This window comes from Pseudophryne corroboree, chromosome 3 (assembly GCF_028390025.1).
Source record: "Pseudophryne corroboree isolate aPseCor3 chromosome 3, aPseCor3.hap2, whole genome shotgun sequence".
Taxonomy (NCBI): Eukaryota; Metazoa; Chordata; class Amphibia; order Anura; family Myobatrachidae; genus Pseudophryne; species Pseudophryne corroboree.
The window spans coordinates 7,496,393-7,514,605 of NC_086446.1; the positions used below are offsets into that span (position 1 = coordinate 7,496,393).

The window sequence follows — 18,213 nt, forward strand, 5'->3', positions numbered from 1 at the left end:
CTTTTCCGGGTGGAGGTCGTGCCTGCTGAGGAAGTCTGCTTCCCAGTTGTCCACTCCCGGTATGAACACTGCTGAAAGTGCGCTTACTTGATTCTCCGCCCAGCAAAGAATTCTGGTGGCTTCTACCCTCGCAACCCTGCTCCTTGTGCTCCCTTGGCAGTTTACATGAGCCCCTGCGGTCTGACTGGATCAGAACCGGTTGGTCGCGAAGCAGGAACTCCGCTTGACTTAGGGCGTTGTATATGGCCCTTAGTTCCAGGATATTGATGTGAAGGCAAGTCTGTTGACTTGACCACAAACCTTGGAATTTTCTTCCCTGTGTAACTGCCCCCCACCCTCGGAGGCTTGCATCCGTGGTCACCAGGACCCAGTCCTGAATGCCGAATCTGCGGCCCTCGAGAAGGTGAGCACTTGTCCAGTAAGTTCCATTGTCCTTGCATGGAACCAGCCGAAGGGGATGGCCTCGTATGATGCCACCAATCTTCCCAAGACTCGAGTGCAGTGATGCACTGACACCTGTTTTGGTTTTCAATAGATTCCTGACCAGTGTCATGAGCTCCTGAGCTCTCTTTATCGGGAGATAAACCCTTTTCTGGTCTGTGTCTAGGATCATGCCTAGGTGAGGCAGATGAGCTGTAGGAACCAACTGCGACTTCGGAATATATAGAATCCAGTCGTGTTGCCGTTTCACTTCCAGAGAAAGTGATACACTGTCCAGCAACTGCTCTCTTGATCTCGCTTTTATGAGATCATCCAAGTATGTATTAATAGTGACACCTTGCTTCCGCAGGAGCACCATCATATCCGCCATTACCTTGGTGAAATTTGTAATGACAATCCCGTACCGCAATTCTGAGGTACGCCTGATGAGGTGGATAAATGGGGACATGAAGGTATGCATCCCTTATGTCCTGATTCACGATAAAGTCTCCCCCTTTTCAGGCTTGCAATGACCGCTCTTAGCGATTCCATCTTGAACTTGAACCTTTTCAGGTATATGTTTAGGAATTTTAATTCAATATGGGTCTAACCGAACCGTCTGGTTTCGGGATTACAACATGGTCGAATAATAACACCCTCTTGTTGAAGGAGGGGACCCTTGACCACCACCTGTTGAAGATACAATTTGCGAATTGCAGTTAACACTGGCTCCCTCTCTTGGGGGGAAGCCCACCGGGCCATCGGTGAGGGGGCATCTTCTCACAGTCCAGCCTGTATCCCTGCGACACAATTTCTATTGCCAGGGATCTAACAGGGAGTGAACCCACTTGTGGCTGAACTTACGAAGGCGTGTCCCCACCGGGCCTAGCTCCGCCTGTGGAGCCCCAGCGACATGCGGTGGATTTTTGTAGAGGCCGGGGAGGACTTCTGTTCCTGGAGACTAGCTGTGTTGTACAGCTTCTTTCCTCTGCCCCCGGCTCTGACAAGAAAGGACGCACCTCAGACTTTCTTGTTTCTTTTTTCGAAAAGCTGCATTTAATAATGTCGTGCTTTCCTAGGTTGTGCAGGAATATAGGGCAAACTAGCAGAATTACCCACTATAGCTGTGGAGACCAGACCCGAGAACCTTTCTCCACACAATCCTCAGTCTTCCATATGCCTCTTAAGTCGGCATCATCTGTCCACTGTATATTCTACAGGACATGTCAAGCAGAAATCGACATAGCTTTGACTCTAGGACCCAGTATACTCATGTCCCTTTGGGCATGCTTTATAATTATATATCTATCACTTAAGACAGCATCTTAATATATTTATATGCATACTAGGGTCTCAATCTCTGCTGATAAGGTACCTGTCCACGCTGCCACAGCGCTATAAACCCATGCCGACCCAATCGCCGGTCTGGGTAGTATACTAGAATGTGCACACTATCTGCAGGATCCCTGAGAATAGCTAGTGCAAACAGGACACCCAAGGGGAAGATTCTCAACACATCCTGGTCCTAGTGGGGAAAGGATACAGCCTGAGAATTCTTTTGTGGGAAGCTGCCGTTCTCTTGTCTGGAGATTCCTGCTCTTTTTCCTCATGAGAGGAGGGAAATTTACCTCAGCATTCCTCCCCTTAACATGTGTACTCTCGTGTCAGGGACAGATGAGTCATCAGTGATATGCAAATCATCTTTTATTCCAATAATCATATATTGAATATTTTTAGCCCTCTTGGCTGTAACTTTGCATTATCGTAGTCGACAGTGGAGCTAAACTCCGTGTCAATACCAGTGTTTGTTATTTTGGATAGTGAGCATAGAGAGACTCTGAAGGTCTCTGTGACATAGGGACAGACCAGGGTAGATTTCCTTTCTGTTCCCTAACCTTTTGTGCAATAATTTTACCTCAGCACTTACACATATCCAAACAGGTGTCGGCGTTGTCGACGGAAACACCCTCCCACACACATATCCGCTCTATCACCTCCTTAGAGGAGCCTTTTACCTCAGACATGTCGAAACACGCGTACCAACACCACACACACAGGGGATGCTCTATTTGAAGACAGTTCCCCCACCAGGCCCTTTGGAGAGACAGAGAGAGAGTATGCCAGCACACACCCCAGCGCTATATAACCCAGGGATTACACTACAACTCAGTGTTTACCCAGTAGCTGCTGTATATACAAATTCTGCACTTAAGTTTATGTGCCCCCCCTCTCTTTTCACCCTTTGTGTACCTGGATACTGCAGGGGAGAGCCTGGGGAGCTTCCTTCAAGCTGAGCTGTGAAGAGAAAATGGCACCGGTATGCTGAGGAAGAAGGCCCGACCCCCTCAGCGGCGGGCTTCTGTCCTTTTATGTACTTTAATGGTGGTTTTTTTACACATATACAGTGCTAGACTGTATTATGTGTGTTTTTATTGCCAAAAGGTAATCTAATTGCTGCCCAGGGCGCCCCCCCCCAGCGCCCTGCACCCACCAGTGACCAGAGTGTGTGGTGTGCTGTGGGAGCAATGGCACACAGCTGCAGTGCTGTGCGCTACCTTAATGAAGACCGGAGTCTTCAGCCGCCGTTTTCGTCGTGTCTTCTGTCTTCTGGCTCTGCAAGGGGGACGGCAGCGCGGCTCCGGGAACGGACGATCGAGGTCGGGCCCTGTGTTCGATCCCTCTGGAGCTAATGGTGTCCAGTAGCCTTAGAAGTACAAGCTAGCTGCAAGCAGGTAGGTTTGCTTCTCTCCCCTCAGTCCCTCGTAGCAGTGAGTCTGTTGCCAGCAGATCTCACTGAAAATAAAAAACCTAACAAATACTTTCTTCCAAGGAAGCTCAGGAGAGCCCACTAGGTGCATCCAGCTCTGGTCGGGCACAGATTCTAACTGAGGTCTGGAGGAGGGGCATAGAGGGAGAAGCCAGTGCACACCAGATAGGACCTAATCTTTCTTTTAGTGTGCCCAGTCTCCTGCGTAGCCCGTCTATTCCCCATGGTCCTTACGGAGTTCCCAGCATCCACTAGGACGTCAGAGAAATACAAGGACAGCGCTGGCACATTCACATTAAAATAATGTTTTTAATAACCCATATAAAACATTCAGGTACACAATATTTCTCATTAGATATAATTAAAATATATACTTCGTATCATTCATACCATATTGCTATCTTGTTTTGCCAGCCAGAGAATATTGCACAATCCTAATTATAAAGAAAAGCATGCAGCTAAACTTCTTAACCTAAGCAATCTCATACAACCCTATTGTCACAATTGTAACCTTTTTTAGCAACCCGTTACAATAGTAGCTGATGTTTGGAATTTAGTGCCTGTATAGCTATTTAACAAGCCTCCTTTTTTGCTTTCCTTTCAGTTGACTGCACAATTTATAAAGCAGTCTCTGCACAGAGTTTCCCCGTATACTATAAACTGGTATTGGATGTTATTTCCAGCTTTATAATTATTCAAAGTCTTCGCTCATCAGAGCCATAGGATTGGTCAACTACGTGATAATTTACGGCTTTGCATGTGCTTAAATACCTCTCCCGGCTACCGCTTCAACAAATAGCCTTATCCGGAGTCCACCGTGTGATGGATAGTAGGTGAGATGTCCAATCCTTTGCATATAAGGTAGCTGTCTCTGGCCGGCCGGCACTTACTTGGTATATCCAATACTCCTTGCAGTAGTTATGACAGACGCGTTTCTCCGCTTAAAGTTTTGTCAGCGGCTTCATCAGTGTCTATAGTTATACTGCAGATACTCAGGGCTTTTTTATATCTTGCGCCGCTCGATTCGCACATGCGTATACATTGTAGCGGTTCATGACTCGTTTTGACTACATTCCCGCACTCTCGTTTACGGGATTCTATGCGTTCCATACCAGTGTAGCTCATATAATTTATGCATCTATTTAAGCTGCATCCTCCCACTACAACATATATATTCTCTGGCTTCAACGACCATTATTTATGTATCAAATAAAAATATACATGTATAAACAAGTATACTTTTATATGTAGCAAGAAGATATAGGACATTAAAACAATAAGCTGCTGCACACGTACTACTACTCTAGACCATAGTAAGAGTGAATGCACATACATAAAAACAATATTAATATTAAAAATAAAAAATATAAAATATATATAATATGAGGTTAAAAATAAAAATAATAATACTAATAATAATAAAAAAATAAAATAAAAATAGAGACACAGATAAATCCATATTCACTAAGTCACAATCCATCATTAATTGTTTAGTTGGTTCACTCTCCTTTTACCTATATATATATATATATATATATATATATATATGGTATAATGTCAATAGACATATAGTCTTAACCACACCATACTATATCTAATATTTTTAAATGATCAGTTCCTAACTTTCTCCCGCCACTCCATCCTAAAAGTTATATAGGTTCATTTTATCCATACACACATCCATGTATATAGATCAGATCCGAGGAACACACCACTACCATCTATTAGCCTAGCTATATAATATATCATCCCTAATAGCTACGCATTAGGTTACAAAAACATAATGCTACCCTATATGCATAATTATATACCATTAAGCTCCACAGTATCATTTAATCCACCAGACGTCAGAGTATCCATCCTAAAGATCCAGTATGCTTCCCGTCTACACAGCACACTGTATCTATCACCTCCCCGTCTAGTTTTCATTTGTTCCACAGCCAACATATTGATATTCTTAAAATCTGTACCCTGACAGTTTACCACATGACTCGACAATGGGTGTTTTGCTTTCCTTATAACATTTCTTCTGTGCTCCATATACCTTATGTGGAGAGTACGTGTCGTGCGGCCAACATATTGTTTGCCTTCATGGACATGTAATCGCATAAATTACATATGTACACATGCAATTTAGGAAATATTTAATTTTAATACCTGGAACCAATATTGGGGGCTGCAACCCATAATATAACCCCAGTAAGGTATGGGGTAACTCAGAACCACCTGCTGTGCTACTGTGATTAAGGCACAGATAATGGACATCTCAGGGCTTACACTATCCGGCACATGCTACTGCACAAGAGGAAGGCTGAAAGTAGTATTCGCATATTATTGCACCTGTGACTCTGTCAATGGGCGCTAGAGTGGACGCAACACCTTCCATGTCTAAATCGCACACCCTATACCTAATAGAAATTCAGAATCCTCCAATAGACAGAAAGAAAAAAATAGGATTTAAATATACCTACCAGTAAATCCTTTTCTCGTAGTCCATAAGGGATATTGAGAACAGAATTAGTAGGATGGGGTATAGACGGGTCCAGAGGAGCAAGTGCACTTTAAAATTCTTCCACTGGATGTGATGGCTCCTCCCCTCTATGCCTCCTCCTACAGCTCAGTTATAGGTAACAGTGCCCGAAGGAGAATGACATACTTGAGAGAAGGAACATAACAACAGGTGTGGTGAGAGTTAAACACCAGCACACCAATACATAACTTAGCCAGCAAGGTCTGGCAACATTAACCGCAACAGCTGAACAGGAACACATAACAGAGAACCTGCAGAAAGTCACTGCACAGAGGCGGGCGCCCAATATCCCTTATGGACTACGAGAAAAGGATTTACCGGTAGGTATATTAAAATCATCTATATTCCAAATGTATGTTCAAATCATTTGTTAGACAGTTTTGTGATTTATGCTTTTGTTTGTAATTTAAAATACCTGAGTTTCAAAGCTTGGTCAGTGCCGCATATTTAATTAAGGCTGACTGGGCTGGTGTTTGTTTAGTCAAACACTGTGTAATGTAACACCTTTGATTAGTGGGACATTTGCCTCAGCTGTAGTTGGTTCAATTTCCCATAGTATATCTGTAACTTCAACCATGCACAGCTGTACGTTCCAATACTCCAAGCGTTCCTTCTCTAAGCGTTTTGAAAATGAACAGTTAAAAAAACATTTGAACAAACATTGAACAGCATCAAGAAAGAAATCTGGAACATTATGTGGCCTCTCCTCACCTCTGCCATGAGAACACCAGGACCAATGCCTACTACTTCTGTGTCCAAGAACATCATGACTGCCCCAGGGACTACCCCTCAAGCTGAGCAGGGAACTGAGGGACGTGCGCGTCAGGACCAGACTTTGCTGGGTCAGTTCCATTGGACATTGGTGTGCACCCCACATTCTCACACCCACCCGCACTGCTCTCATGAGACCAGGACATTTATCTTTTTCCCAAAATAATGTTAGTACAGTTTTCCTGCAAATGTGTCTCTCTCTTCTCTATCTTCTTACACTGTACTTCCACCCCACTATGTGCTATTCCCGCAATGTCTACCTCCATTGGTTGCACACCCTGCCAGCAGTAACCTATGCAGTGCGCCCCACATGGCTGCCTCGGATGGTTCCTCCGTGGGCGGGGTGTGCTTTATTTGGATCTTTCCATGCAGGGTATAGCATACTCCTTACACACGTGTCAGTTCTCCCATACATGCATTTGGCACCTGTATGGCTCATCTCCCACTGTGTAACCTTGTAGTGCGCCCAACATGGCTGCCTTATCTGGTGTGCTTGTGGATGGGATGAAAAATGCGTGGACCTGATGTTTTTATTGGAACCCTACTCTGAACTTAAGGACTCTGCAATCTCCCCATTTTGTGTTCTCTTCTAGGGGTGGACTATTCCACCCTGGGTAATCCTACGCAGTACGCCTAAGATGGCTGCCGCACCTGGTGCCTTGTGAGGGTGGAATACACAACCCCTGGGAGGTTATTACTCAAAATGCCTACACCAATCATGCATTATTCTTTCTGTGTCTTTGTCTGTGTGGTTTATCTTTTGATGTAATACTTAAATCTTCTGTATTATGTGCATTGTGTGAGTTCTACTTGGCGCCGCGGATGGCTGCCTCGGTGCTGCTCTGCCAAGCAGCCTTAGTTTTTAGTCTTAAATGTATAATATGTCTACTGTACAGTTGCATATGTGCAGTATGAACTCATATGTGTAATGTTTGTAATGTATGCTACGTTTTTCCTCCATGTTGCTGCTTGGCGATGCATTGTACCACAAAGAATTCCTAGTGTACGTGAGTACACCTGGCCAATAAAGCTGATTCTGATCCTATTTTCTCTAGCATTCATAAGGGATATTGGGGACAGAATTAGTACGATGAAGATGTTCCAAAGCTGCGGGAACGGGTGGAAACAACTGCAGCACCGTCTGCCCAAACTGGGGATCCTCTTTCGTCAGGATATCAAATTTGTAGAACTTCACAAAGGTTTTAGTCCCCGACCAGGTAGAAGCTCGGCATAGTTGTAGGGCCGAGACTCCACGGGCAGCCGCCCAGGAAGAGCTCACCAATCTAATATAGTGGGCTTTCAGAGACTGTGGAACCGGTAAGGCTGCTGATGCATAAGCCTGTTGGATAGTAAGCTTAATCCAACGAGCAATGGACTGCTTTGAAGCAGGGCAACCCCTTTTTTCGTGCATCATACAGCACAAACAAGGAAACCGTCTTCCTGACCCGAGCCGTCCTCTTGACATAGATCTGCAAGGCTTGTACAGCATCCAATGCCTCCGGACTAGAAGCTGTGTCAGAACTGGATGGAATCACAATAGGTTGATTCAAGTGAAACGCGGAGACCACCTTCGGCAGGAACTGCTGTTGAGTCCTGAGCTCTGTTCTGTTCTTGTAAAAGAGCAAGTACTGACTTTTGCACAACAAGGCCCCCAATTCTGAGACATGCCTAGCAGAAGCCAGGGCCAGTAACATCACAGTTTTCCACGAGAGGTATTTATCCTCTACCATCGTCAGAGGTTCAAACCAGGAAAACTGTAGAAAGAGTAACATAACATCCAGATCCCAAGGTGCCGTAGGGGGCACAAAGGGAGGTTGTATATAAAGCACCCCTTGCAAGAAGGTCTGAACTTCCGGCAAGAGAGCCAACTTCTTCTGGAAGAAGGTGGAAAGAGCTGAAATCTGGACCTTAATGGATCCCAGAAGTAAGCCCTTATCCGCTCCAGCCTGCAGGAAACAGTGGAACCTTCCTAAGTGGAATTCCGCAGAGGGATATGTGCGTTCCTCGCACCAAGAGACATATCTCCGCCAGATATGATGATAGTGTTTTGACGTCACAGGTTTTCTGGCTTGTACCATAGTGGCAATGACCTTTTTGTAAATCCCTTTGTGACCTAGGATGTTCCGTTTAACTTCCATGCCGTCAAACGAAGCTGCCATAAGTTCGGGTAGACGAACGGTCCTTGTTGAAGAAGATCCCTTCTTAGCGGTAGAGGCCAAGGGTCCTGTATGGACATGTCCAGTAGAGCCGCAACCATGCTCTTCGGGGCCAATCAAGATTGCTTCCACTCTTTGATGTCTGATCCGCTTGAGCACCATTGGGATCAGAGGAATCAGAGGAAACAGGTAGACCAGCCGGTATGACCAAGGCGAAGTCAGCGCATACACTGCGCTCGCCTGAGGGTCCCTGGTTCGTGAGCAATAGCAGCAAAGCTTCTTGTTGAGACGTTAGGCCATCAAGTTGATCTGTGGGCAACCCCACCTGTCGATGATCAGTTGGAACACCTGTGTGTGTAGTCCCCACTCCCCTGGGTGGAGGTCGTGGTGACTTAGGAAGTCTGCCTCCCAGTTGTCCACTCCCGGAATGAAGATTGCGGACAGCGCTCTTGCATGTTTTTCTGCCCAGAGGAGTATTCTTGACACTTCTCGCATTCTGGCCCTGCTTTTTGTCCTTCCTTGTCGATTGATGTATGCCACTGCCGTGGCGTTGTCCAACTGCACCTGGATTGCCCGATCCCTTAGTAGAGGAGACCCCTGAAGTAGAGCATTGTGGATAGCCCGAAGTTCCAGAATGTTGATTGGAAGAAGGGCCTCCTGCCCTGGAACTGCGCCCCTTGGGTGATAGCTCCCCATCCTCGTAGACTCGCATCTGTCGTGAGGAGGATCCAATCCTGAATCCCGAAGTTTCGGCCTTCCAGGAGTTTGGAAGACTGTAGCCACAGGAGTGAAATCCTGGCTCGGGGTGACAGCTGAATCATCCGGTGCATCTGAAGATGGGAACCGGACCATTTGTTCAGGATGTCCAATTGGAAGGGTCTGGCGTGGAACCTTCCATACTGTATCGCCTCGTAGGAGGCCACCATCTTTCCCAATAATTTTTTGCAAAGACGGACAGAGACTCGAGCAGGTCTGAGTACCATGCAAACCATTTCCTGGAGTGTTCTCGCTTTGTCCTTGGGGAGGAACACTTACTGTGCTACAGTATCCAGTAGCATGCCCAGAAACAGGAGCCGCTGAGACGGTTCCAGGTGGGACTTCTGTAGATTGAGGATCCACCCGTGGTGAGACAGAAGTTGGATAGTGCGATCTATGTGGAGCTTGCTTTTATCAGGAGATTGTCCAGGTATGGAATCACATTGACTCCCTGGACCCTAAGCTGAAACATCATTTCCACCATCACCTTCGGGAACACTCTCGGAGCTGTAGACAGGCCGAAGGTTAATGCCAGAAATTGGTAGTGATCATTCAGCAGGGCAAATCACAGATAGGCCTGATGAGGAGTCCAAATTGGGATATGTAGGTAAGCGTCCTTGATATCAAGGGACAGTAGGAATTCCTGTGGTTCCAGGCCTGCGATCACCGCCCTCAAAGATTCCATCTTGAATTTGAAAACCTTCAGGTAAGGATTCAAGGATTTCAGATTCAGAATGGGTCTCACAGACCCGTCTGGTTTCGGTACTACAAACAGAATGGAGTAGTAACCCTGTCCTTATTGCAGTAGTGGTACTGGGACAATGACCTGGGACTGTACCAACTTCTCTATGGCCAGTAGTAGCGTACCATGCCTACTTACCAAAACTGGTAAGCCTGATTTGAAAAATCATTGGGGAGGAGTACCGTCGAACTCCAGCTTGTAGCCCTGAGAGATAAAGTCCCTTACCCAAGCATCTTGGCAAGAACCATCCCAGATGTGACTGAAGTGATGTAGCCGAGCTCCCACCACGAGATCTCCCTGGGGTGGGCGGGTACAGTCATGCTGAAGATTTTGCGGAAGCAGAACTGGCGGTCTGGTCCTGAGACCCAGCAACTGCTGGTTTTCTAGGTATTCCTCTGTAGCCTCTCGCTGCGTTGGAGGCTCCTCTGGCTCTGGATCGAAATCTGCGGGACCGAAAGGACTGAGCAGACGGTCCTGGATAGGTACGTCTAGCAGGAGGGGCACCTGAAGGAAGAAACGTGGCTTTAGAAATCCAGGTGTCTAGGTCACCTCCAGAGAGCCATTCACCTGTGAAGGGAACAGATTCCACATTACATTTTGAGTCCGTATTGTCACGATCCGGGTTATTGGACATCATTATTTACCTTCCAAGTGTCTCCCGAGACTGGCCCAGCGTTCCAAAACAGGATTCCATCTGCGCTGTCTGCGTGCAGCGCGCTGTATACATTCACCTCAAGTCTCTTCCCTGTGATCCCGCAGCGCTGTCATGGCAACCTTACAGTTTAGTTACACTGTTTTAAAGAATGGCGTCTCCTGCCCTCCGCCGCCATTACTGCTGTTTACCACATGCAATATACAGACTTTCCCTCCAAATGCAAACATGGGCGCAGCCATGTTTTTCCTCATCACATGTCCTTTCACAACCTATCCGCTGCACTCTGGACTCTGCCTAATTATCCAGCCAATGCCTGCTTACCAGCTGGTATAAATATCCTGCTCCTGGGCTGGATAATCATCAGTGCTTTGGTTGTCTAACCTATACACATGTCTCTCCTGCTTGTGGATTCTACTGCTTGTTTCTCCAGGTATTCCAGCTACTGTGATTCACCTCCACTAAGAGACCCGCACCTGTTTCCATCCTGCGGTGCAGCCTGACTTCTGCAGTGTTCCAGAACCTAGAAAACCAACAATTGCTGGGTCTCAGGATCAGACACCAGCTTCCTGCTTCCAGTATTGGTCCTGCTTCGCTTCCAGATTCCAGCGGTGTCCTGGTATCGTTTTCAACTTCTCCCTTCTACAGCACCGCTCTCTATACTCCACAGCATACTTACCATGGCCTACCAGCTGTCCACAGTGCTCCTGAGTCGTTGGTATTCTGCTAGCGGTGCTCCACAGTGTCTTCAGTTTATTTCAACGTCATCAGCGGTATTCCTATATCGCCTGCATCAGTGACCATTCTACCATTGAACCACAGCGTCCATCGATGCTCACCAACGGGCTCTAAATCTACAGTGGTGAGTTCTGCACAGCTTTCATTCATACCGGTTCCATCCGGCACTCTGCAATTACCAAGTACCATCTACTTCTTTGCAACTGTGTTGCTCCAGCCTCTGTATACCATCTGCTGGGCAGTACCAGTTAATACCTCTCCTCAGCGGTTAGCTTTGGCATACGGACTTACCATCTCCAGTTCTGGCAAGGACTCTAATATTCTGTTCTGCAAGCCACAGCACTAATTACCCCTGCGCTTCTAGGAACTGTACTGTAATTTACCACTGCACATCTTTTGTGACGTTTTGCATATCTGAGGGGCCTTAAGCTGTGTGTTCAATAAAACTGACTTTACCTTTTTACAACTTCGTTGTCGTGGTCACGCCTTCGGGCAAAAGGTACTAGAGCTCCGGTATGTCTAGGAACCCAATACTACCTCCCTGGTTCACCTACACGTCAGCCCCTACATCTGAGGCTTCCCCAGGTTAGCCTCAGCCCTCAGTTGTAACACGTATCAGCAATCCAATGACGTAACCATATGGCTCTGTGCGCACACAGCCATAGCCATGGTTCTAGCATTAATAGTGTGAATCTCTTTTAGGGAGTCACAGTGGACTCTTGCCGTGTCCTGAATGCGAGTCAGGAAAGCAACAGTATCGACTAAGGTCCTATCACCCAACAGACCTTCCTTTATTTGACTAGCCCGGGAATGGATTGCATGTGTTATCCAGCAACCTGCAATGACCATCCTTTGTGCTACGCCTGCAGCAATGTAAATAGATTTTAGAGTGGTCTCTATTTTCCTATCTGCTGGGTCCTTTACCGTAAGGTAGCCCGGAGCAGGGAGCACCGCCTTTTTAGAAAGGCGAGAGACTTAGACGTCTACTGCTGGAGATTATTCCCAAAACATTCTGCCCTCAGCGGCAAAGGGGAAGATATTCAAAAACCTTTTTGTCACTTGATATTTTTTATCTGGATTCTTCCAGGCTAGTTTTAATAAATTATCCAATTCTGTGGAATCAGGGAATGTGACTTTTGGTTTCTCTTGAGGGAGGAAAAATGACTGCTGAGTATTTGCATCCCCCAGGGGGAGCTTGGACACCTCCCCAATATCCAATATGAGGGGTTCAATACCCTGAATCGGGGTGGGATCCCCACGTATGGGGTCCCCATCATCCCCAGCATCATGTATATCATCAGTATCATCTGATAGGAGTGCTGGTAGAGCAGGTTTCTGTGAAGCAGGCAGGAGGTAAGCTTAGCAGTAACTGCTTGTTGCAGTTCTTGTGTCTTGTTTGCATTTGCAGTGAGCTGAGATGACATATCAGACATCATAGTTTTTATAGACCCCAACCAGGGGGGCTCTGTATTCTCCCCCACATTAGTATCAGCATGAGATGACTGACTACACTGCTCACATGATAATGAGCTGTATGTACTAGGAGAGAACCTGGCATTACAGGACTTCTGTTTTACCATAGTGATTAGAAAAACAGATATAATATACACACACAATACAGCCTGATATTATATATGACAAGCCTGCCCTATTGAAATTGAGAGGAGACAGAGAAGAGAGACTCCAGCGCACCCAACGCTGACCGGCCCCAGTGAGGTTGTCAGCGTTTGATATAGATGTGTAAACACAGTGAGATTACTGATAAAATCCCCAGGGGATTATTGTGCACAATAATAGTGGCTCCCCCCCCTCCCTATACCCGGTACCAGTGTATACAGGGGCAGTTCTGGAGGAGCTGTGTAGGCTGCTGCAGCTGCTGCTCATGCAGAGGAAGATGCCAAAATGCCGCTGAGCCTGCTCTCATGTAGCTCCGCCCCCCGACATGGCGCCGGAGCTACTGCTGTATATTTATACTGGCCATGTCTCCTTTAACATGTACAACCTCACATAAATGCTTGGTTCACTCTAGTTAGCCAGTTTCACGCAGGAACTATAATGGGTCCCCCCCAGGAGGGACCCGTACGCCTCACCCGCGCTTCAGCTACACATTAGACCGGGGGACCCCCCTAGCGGGGCCCCTGGTTGGTACTCACCACTGATGATCACCTTCACGCAGTGTTAGGGGTGTGCGGCATGCTGCGGCTGCGACAGCCAAGGATCCATGCCCCGCTGAACAAACAGCCCCTCAGGACGGCGGTCCAACAGCGGGGAAGCAGCTCTGCACCTCAAGAGGCCGGTGACCGTCTCCCCCATAACTCCCATGGCGCAGGTATGCTGTTGCCCAAACAGCATACCGAAATAAATAAAACTTAGAAATAAAATGAAGAAAAACTCTGGAGCTTTAGAGTGTGCATCCTCTCCTGAGGGAACTTTATCTAAACTGAGCTGTAGGAGGGGGCATAGAGGGGAGGAGCCAGCACACCCAGTGAAGAATTTTAAAGTGCACTTGCTCCTTTGGACCCATCTATACCCCATCACACTAATTCTGTCCCCAATAGCCCATACGGATGCTAGAGAAATAACACAAACCATTCCAGCTCAGCCCTTTAACAAAAAATATGTGAGAAATTAGATTTATTTGTAAGATAAATAACTTTCCATCTGCATATATACAAATTTTAACTAGTGTTAATAAAGTATAGTTTTATCAAGATTCGATTACTGTCATGTTACACATTCTCATGTGTGTGAAGTTTCTGATGTCTAACAACAGATGATTTATCTCTAAAACATTTTCCACACTCAGAACATGAGAATGGCTTCTCACCTGTGTGTCTTTGCTGATGTTTAACAAGACGTGACTTGTGTGTAAAACGTTTCCCACACTCAGAACATGGAAATGGCTTTTCACCTGTGTGACTTCTCTGATGTTTAACAAGATTTGATTTATCAGTAAAACATTTCCCACACTGTGAGCATGGAAATGGCTTCTCACCTGTATGTATTCTCTCATGTAGAACAAGATTTGATTTATGTGTAAAACATTTCCCACACTCAGAACATGGAAATGGCCTCTCACCTGTGTGACTTCTCTGATGTGTAACAAGACGTGACTTGTATGTAAAACTTTTCCCACACTCAGAACATGGAAATGGCTTCTCACCTGTATGTATTCTCTCATGTAGAAATAGAAGTGATTTCCATGTAAAACATTTCCCACACTCAGAACATGGAAATGGCCTCTCACCTGTGTGACTTCTCTGATGTGTAACAAGACGTGACTTGTATGTAAAACTTTTCCCACACTCAGAACATGGAAATGGCTTCTCACCTGTATGTATTCTCTCATGTAGAAATAGACGTGATTTCCAGGTAAAACATTTCCCACACTCAGAACATGGAAATGGCTTGTTACCTGTGTGACTTCTCTGATGTTTAACAAGATTTGATTTATCAGCAAAACATTTCCCACACTGTGAACATGGAAATGGCTTCTCACCTGTGTGACTTCTCTGATGTTTAACAAGAACTGACTTGTGTTTAAAACATTTCCCACACTCAGAACATGGAAATGGCTTCTCGCCTGTTTGACTTCTCTGATGTTTAACAAGAACTGACTTGTGTTTAAAACATTTCCCACACTCAGAACATGGAAATGGCTTCTCGCCTGTTTGACTTCTCTGATGTGCAACAAGATGTGACTTGTATGTAAAACTTTTCCCACACTCAGAACATGGAAATGGCTTGTCACCTGTGTGACTTCTCTGATGTTTAACAAGATTTGATTTATCAGCAAAACATTTCCCACACTGTGAACATGGAAACGGCTTCTCACCTGTGTGACTTCTCTGATGTTTAACAAGAACTGACTTGTGTTTAAAACATTTCCCACACTCAGAACATGGAAATGGCTTCTCGCCTGTTTGACTTCTCTGATGTGCAACAAGATGTGACTTGTATGTAAAACTTTTCCCACACTCAGAACATGGAAATGGCTTGTCACCTGTGTGACTTCTCTGATGTGTAACAAGATTTGATTTATCGGTAAAACATTTCCCACACTCAGAACATGGAAATGGTTTCTCACCTCCCTTAGCTGGATGATTGGTTATAAGCTGTGCGGTCTGTGTAAAACATCTGTCATCTATAGAACAGGGAAATATTTTATCTACTGTCAGAGCTGTAGAAGATGACCCAATATCAGTGTTATCAGAACATTCCCTTTGATTAGAGGGACCACATGACACAAGCACATTGTGAGGTACAGGAGGTACAAGTAGGGCAGTAGGGGTTTCTCCAGGAGAATCTTGTGTGATGTCATCAGCTTCTATTTTACAACCTGAAGATGAAATTAGATTTTCTACCGAGATATTCCTTCTGTTACATTCATCTGTTGGGAATAAGTGTACAGAAAATTGAATGTCTCTCCATAATAAGGTACAATTTATAATATTCCCCAGTGGAGTGCTACTGGGTTCAGATATGGCAAATGAGGGGTCCAATTTCTGATGTCTGAGAAATGGAATGCTCCTCCAGCCATAATATGGTGGCTCCAGACCTGTAGGGTGATGCATTGTCTTCCTGAAAGAGCCTGCTCCCATCTAAGTGACTGCAGAATGTACCTACTATCAAGCCTCATTCAGAGTCTCTTACATTGCAATATTCTGCCATCTTCACTAGAAATTATACGCCAATGGATCACAAAGATATCTGCCTAGATATAGTACTTCCACTGCAGAAGATAGAAATGTAATGCAAGGTGTGGTGACATGTACTGGGAATGGAAGCTGGTACTCCCTTTTTCTGGCAAATGAACAGGCTGCAGTCAGGGTCACATTCCCTCTGGATTTCTATTACAGCACACAAACCCACAGGTGCGCCACATGTGTGTCATTGATTTGTTTTCTGTAATTGGTTTGTAGTGGTTGGGAAGAGGACAAAACACTGTTGTAGGCGGGGCAACAGATGCCAGCTAGTTGGCCAGTGACTAGACAGCCGAATTGTGTCCAGCTAGAGCGTGGGTCAGCTAGTCTGTGTGCAAAGTCTCAAAGTCTTGCATGCTTCTTGCAGGTATCTCCACAGGCTTTGGCCTGGCAACCACAACTACTCAAATACAGTTTCAGAGTATTCTGGTTCTCCCTGCCTCTTGCGGATAAGAATGTGGCCTCATAGCCCCCACTGGCTTCCAGGCACCCTGGGCTCTAACAGCAGTCTCCACGTGGACTGTCTGTCCACCCTTTTTCTTCTCTGTGTGGGCAGATCCCTTCAGCCCCACACTGAATCAGAAGCTCATCAACACCATCTTTGCTGATACTGCCGCACAATTTACAGTGGCAGAGGAAAGAATTGCCTTATAACAGTGGTTCCCAAACTTTCTTGAATCATGGCACCCTAGTGCTGGACCACCAACCTGAAGCACCTCTGGAAGTGCCTCACGGCACCAAGTTTGGGAACTACTGCCTTAAAATATAATATATAAATCTAAAAATAACTAATTAAACTGGTATCCGGTCTTTAGGTCGACAGTCACTAGTTTGACCACTGAAGGTCAACAGTAAGTAGGTCGACACTGACCGAAAGTTGACACTTCTAGGTCAACATATATGGAAGGTCGACATGGTCATTAGGTTGACGTGGGCATGGTCGACACACAAAAGGTCAAAAAAGTTTTTTTAGGGTTTTTGGGGGGTTTCAGGATATAGGATTGCTGAATTATTTCTAGAAAGGGAGGAATACATCCCAATTTACTGAGTGAAAATGTGTTTGGTGTGTTTGAAAAAAAGGGAGATTTTGGGGAGAATGGTGTGATACAATAGGTGGAAGATGGGATACTATACGGTTAGGTCAATATAAATTTGATGATTTGGCCACTCTGAAGGTCCCTGCGATCTGTCTGATTTTGTTTCTGCAGCTTGTATGAGAGCTCATTTGACTGCATGTTGTGGGTTCACAGCAACAGCTTAAAAATGCAAATTCAACACTTGGAATCACCTCTAGACCCTTTGCCTGCTAAATTGATGAAGAAATATACGTTATGGTAAGAACTTATCGTTGATAACGGTATTTCTCCTATATCCACAGGTTCCACAGGATAACAATGGGATATGATGGAGCTACAGCGGATTGGCATCAAACGATCACAAGCTTCCAGTCCTCCCAGGATGCAACTGGCTCGTCCATATATCCCCGCCCACTGTCTCAGGCAAATCAGTTGTATTCCAAAGCATTTAGGCAGGAGCATCATGTAGAGCCCTATTCAGGCGAGAAGAACACACATGCACACCCTTCCATGCAAGAGGGAAGAGTTTAGCGAGTATAAAGATCCCCAAATCAGTTGCATCAGGGTGGGATCCCTGTGGAACCTGTGGACATAGGAGAAATACCGTTATCAACCATAACGTATATTTCTTCGGCTGGGTCCACAGATTATCCACAGGATAACAATGGGATTTCTCAAAGCAATTTAGCCCAAAGCAATTTAGTGGTGGGTACACTCCTGATTGGACAGGAGAACCTTGCGCCCGAATTTAGCGTCATGAGAGGCAAAAGTATACAAGGCATAATGTCTAATGAAAGTGTTAATGGAAGACCATGTGGCTGCCTTACATATCTGTTCTGCTGAAGCACCATGTTGTGCTGCCCATGAAGGACCTACCTTACGAGTAGAGTGAGCAAGACATT

At 45.7% G+C, this 18,213-nt stretch overlaps 1 protein-coding gene across 1 annotated transcript in view; it reads right to left on the minus strand.

The window, feature by feature from the left end:
- The window catches only part of LOC135056935 (oocyte zinc finger protein XlCOF6-like), an 88,673-nt gene that overhangs the window by 66,655 nt on the left and 3,805 nt on the right, over positions 1 to 18,213 (minus strand). Inside the window, exon 2 of the mRNA XM_063962716.1 lies at positions 14,390 to 15,922. Within this exon, the coding sequence (XP_063818786.1) occupies positions 14,390 to 15,922 (1,533 nt within the window). The remainder of the gene's footprint in view (positions 1 to 14,389; positions 15,923 to 18,213) is intronic.